This window comes from Nymphaea colorata, chromosome 1 (genome assembly GCF_008831285.2).
Source record: "Nymphaea colorata isolate Beijing-Zhang1983 chromosome 1, ASM883128v2, whole genome shotgun sequence".
Taxonomy (NCBI): domain Eukaryota; kingdom Viridiplantae; phylum Streptophyta; class Magnoliopsida; order Nymphaeales; family Nymphaeaceae; genus Nymphaea; species Nymphaea colorata.
The window spans coordinates 5,899,825-5,911,277 of record NC_045138.2 but is presented as its reverse complement, the minus strand read 5'-3'; the positions used below and the strand labels follow the sequence as shown (position 1 = coordinate 5,911,277).

The 11,453-nt window shown below is 38.7% G+C and overlaps 1 protein-coding gene and 1 long non-coding RNA gene across 2 annotated transcripts; both read left to right on the top strand.

Annotated features, from left to right (window-relative positions):
• The first annotated feature begins 268 nt into the window (after positions 1-268).
• On the top strand, positions 269-4,069 carry LOC116245979 (disease resistance protein RGA2-like). Its single transcript, XM_031617637.1, has 2 exons — positions 269-3,676; positions 3,719-4,069. The coding sequence occupies exons 1-2, from the start codon at positions 269-271 to the stop codon at positions 4,067-4,069; spliced, it is 3,759 nt and encodes a 1,252-aa protein (XP_031473497.1).
• A 3,719-nt stretch (positions 4,070-7,788) lies between these two features.
• LOC126409926 (uncharacterized) lies at positions 7,789-9,830 on the top strand. Its single transcript, XR_007572866.1, has 2 exons — positions 7,789-9,468; positions 9,549-9,830. It is a non-coding gene; the product is annotated as an uncharacterized LOC126409926 (long non-coding RNA).
• The last annotated feature ends 1,623 nt before the right edge of the window (positions 9,831-11,453 follow it).

The following is an 11,453-nucleotide window of genomic DNA, read 5'->3' as shown; positions in this document are numbered from 1 at the left end:
AATGTAGCTAGTCTGTATGGGAGAAAGAGCCGCCTCTGAAACTAATGAAAGAACGTGGATACCAGGGGCTGGATATATTATTACATTAAACCCACTTGCTGACATGTAGCATAAATTAAACGAAGAAGAGAGCTGTTGCATGGTGGAGGTAGTTGTCAAGAGTAATTGTGCCAGCATGGTGTTTCTCTTTTAGCTATTTGCCTTTCTTCCCACCACTTGAAAATTGTTTCTCTTCCTCTTGCTCCATTTACCTGAGAAACCAGGGAAAATGGTAATAGTAATCGACACACTTGCAGAAACAGCTATTTCTAATCTGTTGGGGGCTGTAACCACTTTATTGAAAGAGAAGGTGGACCTCATACGGAATGCCAAAGACGATCTCAAAAGGCTCAATAGGAAGCTGGAACGGTTGCAGAAAGCCCTCAAAGCAGCAGATTGCAAGCCCTTTTTCAGTAATGAGCGTGATAGAGATCTAGAGATAGAGCTGAAGGACATTTTCTATGATGCCCAGGACATCATCGAAGAATACCAAAACATGGTTGACCTCAGCAAAAGGGAGAAGGATTCTATGACTTCATTGAACAAGGTAAGAAATCCCTGGATCACTCTGTGCTCTTGCTTTAAAGAACATGTATCTGCTTCTTACCAACTTGGCAAAGAAATTAAATACATAAACCAAAGGCTTGATGGAATAGAAAACGATAGTAAAATGGTAGATTTGCTCAACAGGACACCAAAACAGAGTAGTGGTGAGGGTCCTATTGGTGATGAACATAACAATCCTAGAGAGACAACCCATCACATAAGTACTGCCCAACCACCCATAGGCAGGGTGAACGATAAGGAGACAGTAAAAAAACTCTTGCTTGATGGCTCTACAGAGAATAGTGTCCTAGGAAGTTGTGGTGTTTCTATTGTATCTATTGTAGGTCAAGGTGGGATTGGGAAAACTACTCTTGCAAAAATGGTTTTTAAGGAAGCCGAAGAACAGTTTGGGAAACATAGGTGGTGGGTTTGTGTTTCAGAGAAGCCAACCCGTATGGGTTTGCTGCGAAAGATAGTAAAGGAAGTATGCCAGAGATCGGAAAGAGAACTTGAGGGTACCGCTTTGACTGCCTTGTGTACACAATTACAAAGTGAGCTCTCGAAGAGCAAGTTTTTGTTGGTCTTAGATGATGTGTGGGAATTAGGTTGGTGGAGGGGAGAGGTAGAGGACACCCTGATGGGAGGTGCAAAGGAGAGCAAGATTTTGATCACTAGTAGAAAGGTTGAAGTCTCCCAATGGATTGGTGCTAAAATGCATAAATTACCAGAAATGACTTTCGAGGAAAGTTGGAGCTTGTTTCTGGATGTGGCATGGAAAGATGAAAATGAGTTGGTGAGTTACAATTTGAAAGGTATTGGGGAGAGGATAGTGGCCAAGTGTGGTGGGTTGCCGCTTGTAGTCCAAACAGTAGGGTCCTTAATGCGTACAAAAAGGATGACGAAAGCTGTCTGGGAAAGCGTTGAGAAGAGTGAGATATGGGAATGGAAGATGCCTGCCTCATCACCATCTTCTGAAATATATGGTAGCATTCTTCCTGGTCTCATGCTGAGCTATGATGACTTGCCACATGATTTGAAGAGTTGTTTTGTGTATTGCTGCATTTATCCAAAGGATTATGAAATTGAAAAGGGGAGTTTGGTCAAGCAATGGGTGGCACATGGATTGATTGACCAAAAGAAAGGCACTGATGTGGAAGAGACAGCAAATAAATATATTGATGATTTGATAAATCGGTGTTTGTTTGAAGAAACTGAATATAAGGAAATCAAATTGCATGACATTTTGCATGACCTTGCCTCGTATATAGGTGGAAAGGAATATAGCCATGCCTCTGCTTCTGAGCACACCCGCCATCTGTCATTACTTGGTGCAGACGATGCAAAAGTGGCCATGCAATATAAGGCCTCAGCAGCAGCACACAAGGTGCGGACATTGTTGAGTAAATACTTGTCTTCGGTTGAATTCACAAATTTCAAGTGGTTGAGGGTGTTGTCATTGATGGGATGTCAGATGGATAAGCTACCGAACTCTTTCGAATGTCTTTCACTTCTAAAATATCTTGATCTATGCTCTTCTAATGTGGAACGGTTGCCCAGTTCAATCGGTAGACTATGGAACTTGCAAACACTAGATTTAAGTTATAGTGAAATTAAAGAGTTGCCCAAGGAAATGGGCGAACTGTGCAACTTGAGGTATCTTGGGCTGAAAGGAACAAGGTGTTTGGAATTTATAGCTGAAGGCTTGGGGAAGCTTACCAATTTACGGACCCTGCATAAGTTTCTTGTATGCGATGACAAAGGGGACACAAGAGGATGCAATATTAGGGAACTAGAAAACTTGAACAAACTGAAAGGGGAATTGTTAATAGAAGGTTTGGGTGGGGGAAGGGTGAAAGTAATTGACGCAGAGAAAGCACAACTTAATGAGAAGCATGAGCTAAATGGTGTAGAATTAAACTTCAAGGTGGGAGAGGAAGACAAAGTGGATAGTGCTTCTGAACAGAGGAGTTTGCTGGATGCTTTGGAACCTCCACATGGCATAGAGAGGTTGAGAATTTGTGATTATGAAGGAGATAGGCCTGCGTGGTTTTTGGACACCACCAACTATGTGGAGCTGCGGACACTACAGCTGCGACGTTGCCCATTGTTGGCAACAGTGATAGGAATTAAATCATTGGAACAATTGGAGGTCAGCGCCTGCCCAACATTGTGTGAATTGCCAAGCATGCCTCTGCTGAAGAACTTGTGGGTGGACGGATGTAATATGCTGAAAAGTCTTGCTAATATGCCGGCCTTGGAGTCGTTGAAGCTAAACTATTGTGGCAGCCTCGAGCAAGTAGCTGAGATGCCTGCACTCATGTCACTGTGGATGTACAGATGCAATATGCTGAAGACTCTTGCTAATATTCCGGCCTTGGAGTCATTGGTGGCGAGAGATTGTGACAGCCTAGAGCAAGTTGCTGAGATGCCTGCACTGAGGTCATTGGAGGTGGGCAGATGTAATATGCTGCAGACTCTTGCTAATATGCCGACCTTGGAGTCTTTGCAGGTGGATGAATGTGGCAGCCTAGAGCAAGCAGCTGAGATGTCTGCACTGAGGTCACTAAGGGTGTACGAATGTAAGCTGAAGACTCTTGCTAATATGCCGGCCTTGGAGTCCTTGAACGTGTCTGAATGTGGCAGCATAGAGCAAGTAGTTGAGATGCCTGCACTCAGGTCATTGAGTGTGTACGGATGTAATGGGCTGAAGGCTCTCGCTAGCATGCCTGCCTTGGAGTCGCTGGCTGTGAGAGCTTGTAATGCTCTGAAGCAGGTCCCTACTCGCCTTCCTTCACTTAAGATACTGACAATGGATAGATTGGCCAACTGGGAGGGGTGGCCAGCAGCTGGAACAGGGGAAACAACATTTACTTCTATGTCATGCCTAAGAGAGGCGTATTTTTACAAATGTCCACAAATGCAGACACAAGGCATGATTGATGAGTTGAAAGGGCTCCAAACTCTGAGAGTGACGAATTGCCCAAGTGCAAGATTGGGATGGAAATTGCTTAATCACATGCCTAACCTCATTTACTTGGAACTAGATAGAGCAGCTTTGGAATCAACACTGCCATCGCCATTGCCATTGGAGGTATCAACATTTCTACCCTCCCTCAAGTCTCTGACCTTGAAGGACAACAAAACTGGAGATCTCAAATGGGGAAAGGTGCCTGACTGGGTGTGGGCTCTCTCCCAACTGGAGGAATTGTGCCTACGCCGTTTCACTGATGACATTAGCTTGGGAGGCCACTGGTTATGCCTCCCGAAACTGAAAGAACTACGGCTTTATGACTTCCCCAATCTCAAGTCTCTGATGGACGTCAATAATATTACTTTCCAACAAAATGAAACAACATGTCCTACTGATGCAAAGCAACAGATTACCTGCCTCTTGAAGCTTGAACACTTAGGTATTTACAGTTGCCCTGCACTCGATCTACCGCAGGAGTTAAGAGACCGTCTTGGAAGGAGATTAGCATTATAGCAACGATGATTAGTGTTGCTATATGATGTTACTGAAGCTTTTCACTTCATTTTAAATTGTCTGAAATGTGTGTGGTTTTTTAAAATCGGTGTCGTTATGGTTAAATATTCATCTTTTTGCATTCCGTTGGCTCTTTTGTCTCTTTCTCTCCCCCTTATCAATACCAGCACTATAAACCAAAATATTGTCACTTACTACCTGTCAACCCATCCTGCTGATTTTTTAAACTTAATTTAAAAAGTATTGCTAAAAAATTATATATAGTCATTAGATTGATACTAGCCATGGTTTATGATATCGCGACGGATATCGCGACGGAACTATGGTTCTATTAGAGGGTGTTTGAATGCCCTGAATGTTAATTTTATAATTGAAATTGTAAAAACAAAATTCTACCGCAATCTGGAATCCAAATGAAAATTCCACTTCTAATTCTCCTTTGTGTTTAATAATATGAAATTTTGATTTTAGAATTGGAAATGATGTGTTTGATAAAAGAGAAATTAAAATTCCATAATTGATTACCCTACGGAAAAATGAAAAAAATCTGAAATCATAATTCCACCTCCTAAGATACAATCACAAGATTCTACAACGATCCCAAAATTCTCAAATCAAAATTCTTCATCTGATAATATAATTCCCCTATCATCAAAAATAAGAATTCTGATTCTACAATTCAAACTATTCCGAAAAAAATCAAATATGGAAACAAATTGAATATCCAATTAAGAAATCAGATCGGATTCGGATATACATAAATTTGGATCACATTTATTTAAAAAAAACTTATATCTAATGCTCTTAAATTTAAAAAATCGAACAAATTTGGTTCAAAGTTCACAATCAAAATTCAAATATGAATGTAAAAAACAGATTCAGATTTTTAGTTCAGATTTGGATATGACTTTTTTTGTTTGTACTCAAATCCGAAAAAACATAGATAGTAGTAAAAGCAAGAAAGAAAATTTAAAAACGACATCGAAAGAGAGCTAGTGAAAGAGAAAGTGAGTGAGTGACTGAGTGAGAGAGGGGAAGAGAGATTTTAGGAGTGAAATAGAAGAGATAGATGAAGAGAGACTAATGAAAGTGAGACAAAATAATTAAAGAGAGAAATTAAAGAGAAACAGATTTAAAGAGGAGAGATAAATCGAAGAGAGAGTATGAGGGGAATCAATAAGAACGATGAAAAAAGAAATTTTAAGAAAGACATTGAAGAAAGAGGGGGAGAGGCAGAGATTAATAAAAGAGATTAATAAAAGAGAAAGAATGAGAGATTTTACGAGAGAAATCCATGAAAAGAGAAAGAGATCGAAGAGAAAATGTAATAAACGAGAGAGAAAAATATATTTTCATAGAAACATAGAAGAGAGAGAGAGACATTAATAAAAGAAAGAAAAAATTTTAAAAAATAAATCGAAGAAGAATATCAAAGAGAGAGAGAGAGAGAGGAAATGAGAAAGAGCATCAAAGAGAGAAAAAAAATTAATAGATGAATTAAAGATATATATGTATATATATATATATATATATATAGAGAGAGAGAGAGAGAGAGAGATTTAAAAGCTAGAGATAAATTGAGGGGGGAGAGAGAAAAATAGAGAAAATGAAGTGAGAGAAAAATTAATAAAATATAGAAAGGGACATTTTAAGAGAGATTTAAAGAAAGAGAAAGTAATTGAAGAGAAAGAGTCTACAGAAGAAAAAAACCCTTCCAATCGTTATGGACCCAAACTATGAGGAAGAATAGCCTATTCTAGAAGAAGTTGATGAAAGTAGCTTTTTTCGTTCTCTTGTTATATTTCAATCATATCGATGATGTACTTCTCAAAGAAAATACACTTTTGAGATACTAATAGAATGGTCAATAAGTGATTATCAAGAGAATGAAGAAAAGAATATGGTTAAAGTTGTGGTTTAAAAATAAAAGAGTAAGTAGCAGAGATGTTAAGAGAGAAATCAAAGAGAAAGAGGTATGAGAGCAGCAAATAGAGATTAATAAACGGGAGAAAAAGATAGATTTTAAGAAAGAAATTAAACAGCGAATTAGCAAGAGACAGAAGTTTAAGAAAGAAATCAAAGAGCAAATTAATAATAGACAGAAGAATATATTTTAAGAAAGAAATCTAAAAGAGAGGGAGATTTATTAAAAGAAAAGAGAAAAAAAAAGGCTTGAAGAGAAAATTAGAAGAGAGAGAGAGAGAGATTCATGAGAGAGAAAAAATTGAAAAGATAGAGAGATGGAGATTGACAAAGGAGAGAGAAAGAGGTTTAAAAGAGAGATTAGAGAGAGATTAAGAGAAGAGAGAAAAATAAATAATTTAAGAGGAAAATTAAGTAGAAAGAGATTGATAAAAGAGAGACGAAGAGAGATTTTAATAGAGAAATTAGAGAAGGTTAATAAAAGAGAAAAAAAATACTTTAAAGACAGAAATCAAAGAGCGAGAGATCAATAAAATTGGACAAAAAGGAGATTTCAAAACAGATATCAGAAAGCGAAATCAAAAAGAGAGTGCGGTTAACAAAGGAAGTGAAAGAGATAAATTTTAAAAGAGAAATTGAGAAGAGAGAGATAGAGAGAGAGAGAGGAAAAGACATATTTTAAAAAAGAAACGGAAAAGAGAGAGAAAGATGTTTTAAGAGAGAAATTATATATATATATATATATATATATATATTTCAAGGAGAGAGAGCAATTAATAAACGAGAGAGAAAAATATATTTAAAAGAGAAATCAAAGCGAGATAAACATAGATTAATATATAAAAGAGGGAAAGAATTTAAAAGAGAAATGGAAGAAAAAGAGAAACAGACAAGAAAAAGAGAGAGGTAGAGAGGGAGAAACTGAAAAGAGAAATAGATTAATAAAAGAGAGAAAAAATGAGATTTTAAGAGAGAAATCAAAGAGAGAGAATGAGAAAAGTAAAGGAAGATTAATAAAGAAGAGAGAAAGATTATAAGAAAGAAATCAAAGGAAGACAATCCACAAAAGATTTAAACGTAGCCATAGAACTCTTAAGTTGAAGGTTACTTTTAAGGTTGTACACAAGGCAGACATCAGTTGGAGTAGCCTGCTTAGGTGGTCAATTAAAATTAATGCTTGCAATTGTCCATTATTGGCAAGTTACCTTGAGAGCTAAAAGCCAGAGAAGGTGACTATGACTAGGAGCTAACTTATACACAAATCATGAAGAAGGAAACATAACAAATCTCACGACTAGCTACTAGCATCCAAGGTCTCTTCACCATCACTATAGAAGAATAAAGAGACTGAGGAAAACATTATTTATGGTACGGCAAGTGGATGATTGTGCTTCAAGAAGATGAATTGTAATCAGGCCAAAGCAATGAACAACAACTTTTAACAAAGATAGAAGACTGGGGTGGGATACCTTAAAGAGGTAGAAGCCTTCCCCCTTCCCTTTGCGTCCAAGGTGTTGGGCTGCTTATAATATTACTTCATTCAACTCTAAAAGTAATGTATGCCACCACTTTGTAGTCCAGATAAGTAGCGTCAATGAAAATCAAATTGTAGGCCGGACTTACACTCATATTCACAATGCAAGACAGATTTCCTTCATTTTAATAGTGTAGTTCTTATCAGGCTTCATGCCCCATTGTGTCAACCATGACATTCTTCAATTAGTAGTGCTGTGACTCAACAATCAATCAAACAAAAAAACAAGGATCTAATGCAACTTATTATCTGAATTTTTTAAGATGACTTCCAAAATTGAAATTATTTACAAAACCTTCAATTTGCAATCTGGCTTCACATGTGCGAAGGATTAGACGATGGATGGTGGGGAGGACGATGGAGTTTAAAAATTTCCAGAAAAGGGCGAAGGACCCTCACCTAATTTGAGGTCTGGCTTCACTTGTGCAAGGATGAGATGAGTAGCCAGATTCGCACCTAGTTTGCCAAGGTTTACCACATCCGAACACTATTTGTTACTTCTTATTTGCATCTGTTGTATTCTTATGCAGGCTGCAGCAGCAGCAAGTTCACAGACTCGAAAACCAAATGAAACAAATGAAGATGACTGGGTCCAACGGCCTGTTCCCTTCTTTCTGTACTGTTATTGTGGTATCTGGTGGGAGGTTGTCGACGGCCTCTTCCGCAGTCTGGTTCTCCAAACACTCATGAGATCGAAACTGGAGGGAAAGTGGAAGACAAGGAAAAGTTTCCTGCTGGTTCCTGCAAGGACGAGAGGGGGCAAAGGGGAAGTCCACTAGTCAGGAGTCCCAGGCTCCGACGAAGTCGAAAGAGGCTTTCAGGATCTTCACATTGCGTCGCAGTCGCCCGCAGAGAAAAACTCGATGGTTCCAACGAGGTTGAAATGGGGGAAGGGGAAGATGGGGAGGTCTGCCATCAGCTGATATTCAGAATATTGCTGAGCCTTTGGAGAACAGTTGGAAAGAGACGCACATACAAAAACCCTCATTCCTAGGGCATGCTCGCTGATTTCTTGACGTCCTCTTAAATTTTGCTCCCAAGCCTGTCGTGGAGATCAGATTGGGAGAAAGCCAGGTCTCTCTATAAGAGATTATCTAGGAAAATTGTAAGTATTGCTCTGTCTGCAAGGTTACCACCAACATGACCCGTCAATGCAGGTTTTTGCAAGCAGAGATGAAAGGCCTGGATATGGAGGAACCCAAAAAGGTCAGTTGGTCAGATGTAAAATTTTCAAAATGTAATAGGAAAGAAGGGCCTGGCCATGGTGTTGTCAATTCTAATAATGGAAATCGTGTACAAGGGAAGAGTTTACTTGAAGAAGGTTTGTACGCCTATTCAATCTACTGATTCAAGCGTTAAACCTCTTGGTTTGAGTACACCATCATCTCCTTTAATGAAAAGACCCATTTGACAATTGTTGATCAACATGAAAGGGAAGCGATGGAGATGGTGATTACAGATGCAGTTGATTCAGACCTGATTGAGACAAAAAGGGCATCCATGGAAGATGCTGAACCAGGTATACCGGTTATTCAGGGAACTCCATCCCCTGTTCTTGATTCTTCTCTACCTTTTCTTGTAACCTATCGTATGCAAGTAGTCAATGCAAAGTGATGCTAAAGACAATCAGATCTCATGGGCTGGCGGGTCCTCTTCTCTTGCCCCAGGTTTCAAAGGTCTGGAAATCCATCTTCAAACTCTAAATAATGGTATTAGAAGATATGTGTGAAATATGTGTGATGAGGCTGAAGACCCTCGCTGACATGCCTGCTCTCAAGTCATTGAAGGTACATGGATCTAATAAGTTGAAGACTTTCTACTTGTGATGACCAACAACGTGAATTCATTCTGTCACGAATCAAGGTGCACTTGAATGCTCTGAAGCGATATACTTATGGAAAGCACATTGTTGCTCGTGTGGAGAAGCTCATAGCTAATGGAGGTAGAAAAAGTTGCAAAACACCCTTAACAGTTATGCTCTTTTCTTTTAGCAGTTGTTGATGTTCATTCTGTATGTAACAGAGAGGCGCATGGGGGCATCTACTTCCTAAGCACCTTGAAAACAGAGGATGAGGAGACCTTGTACAGCTAACATGGCTGGCGTAATTGGAAACCAGTCCATGTTTGTTTTGTTCTCCTTCCCATCTTCATTTGTCTTTTTGGTAGATTGAAAATGAGAGGCAATAGATGCAGAGGTTAATTGTATAAATGGTAGGCCAGCTTAATAATCTTCCTGTTGTGTATATCTTGTAATCCCTTAACTGTAATTCAAGTAAATGGCTGTGGTGATGCCGATTCTTAGGATTAGTAATTGCAGATATTGATGCTCAAGTCACCTTGAGGTACATGTAAAAATTTTACAGTCTGTAGAGATGAGTATATCGTAGCCAAACTGTAAAGAAAATGTTGAGCAAGCGGCATTTCTTGAAAGGTCGGGAATTTTCTGGCTTTGTTACCTTTATACTTTTACCAAATTATAAATAAAATGTTGGTTCCCCTGTACATATAACGAGTGTTGTATTGCATGGTTCAAGGTTGAAGTTGTCAAACCTTCTCGAGTCCGGATGATGCACCACAGTGGTGGTTACGGTTGAATAAAATGAGTAGATTGTTGTCATTCTAGGCCTCTTTTGGAAAGAATGATAACAGATGGTCCTTATGGTTCTCATGGAGAACTCCATGATGTTAATCCTGCTGTTATATCTTCTTGAATCGACCTAGAAAACTTGTGCACTTGTCTTAAGATATTATTCTGCAAATGAAAATTGTTGTGTTAGTTAGTGATCTAGGCAAAATGTTTTTTTCTGATTCTGAATTTTGACAATTAAACCCAAATAGCTGCCTACTGTAGCTTGAATAGTGACCCACATGTTCCGGTTGTCGGTAATGCCTAGGTTTTTTTAAGTGCAAGTTGCCCTGTCGTCCTGGGAGATTTGGCACATGTGGTTGTGTGGTATTTTGGTAGACGGTCCAATTGCTGGTTCACAAGTAAACACAAAGACAAATGGTGAAAGGGAATTGCTTAACATTCTCCATCAAGGGAACGTAAGGTCTCTCCAGTCCTCCAAATTTTGATGGAAACGAGTGCAACAGCTTTTTCGGAACATGTAAAGTGGGTAGCTGCAAGAAGCCAAAGAATGAGCTAATTCAGAAACAAAAATGAATTCACAGCGCAGGCAGCAGTGAGGAATTAAAAAAAAAAAAAAGAAGCTAGGAAGATGACACCAGGTGAGGCATGAGCTGCTTCAACAAGTTAGCTATGACCTTGCAAATGATCTTTTTGGGACCCAAATGATTGGTAAAGGCCAAAAATTCGATACATCACAAGAGTCGGCTTTCTTTTGGAGAAGAAATCATACTTTGATGAAGAGCAAGGGCAGAGGCAGCTAAATTTGGAGAGGAGAAGACACAAAAAAAACAACATTTACCACGTTAAATTCTTCATGTGCATCAAACATGATTAAATTTACCATGTTTAATTTTTCTTGTGCATCAGACAAGGTTAAATTTACCACGGTAAATTCTTCCTGTGCATCAAACAGAGTTTCAGATTGGAAGAGGGGGAAATTTCATCCTGTAAATTTTTCTAAAAAAATTTTTCATGGTAATACCGCGTTAAATTTCACCCGCCCAGCAAACGGGGAGAAAGCCCTTCCCATCGTTTTGTATGGGCTTAGACTATGAGCAAGAATATTGTGCACTAGAAGAAGTGGATGAAAATAGCTCTTCTCATTCTCTTATTGTATTTCAATCCTATTGATGATGTACTTTTCAAGGAAAATACACCTTCGAGACACGAATAAAATGGTCAATAGGTGATTATCAAGAGAATGAAGAAAAGAATGTGGTTAAAGTTTTGGTTTAAAAATAAAAGAGCAACTACCAGAAATTTTAAAAGAGAAATTGAAGAGCAAGAGAGATGGGAGA

Excerpts from the sequence above, each read along its gene's own strand:
- LOC116245979 (XM_031617637.1), top strand. The coding sequence starts at position 269 with ATGGTAATAGTAATCGACACACTTGCAGAAACAGCTATTTCTAATCTG. Across the intron at positions 3,677-3,718 it reads CATCGCCATTGCCATTGGAG|GACAACAAAACTGGAGATCT; the intron begins GTATCAACATTT and ends CTGACCTTGAAG.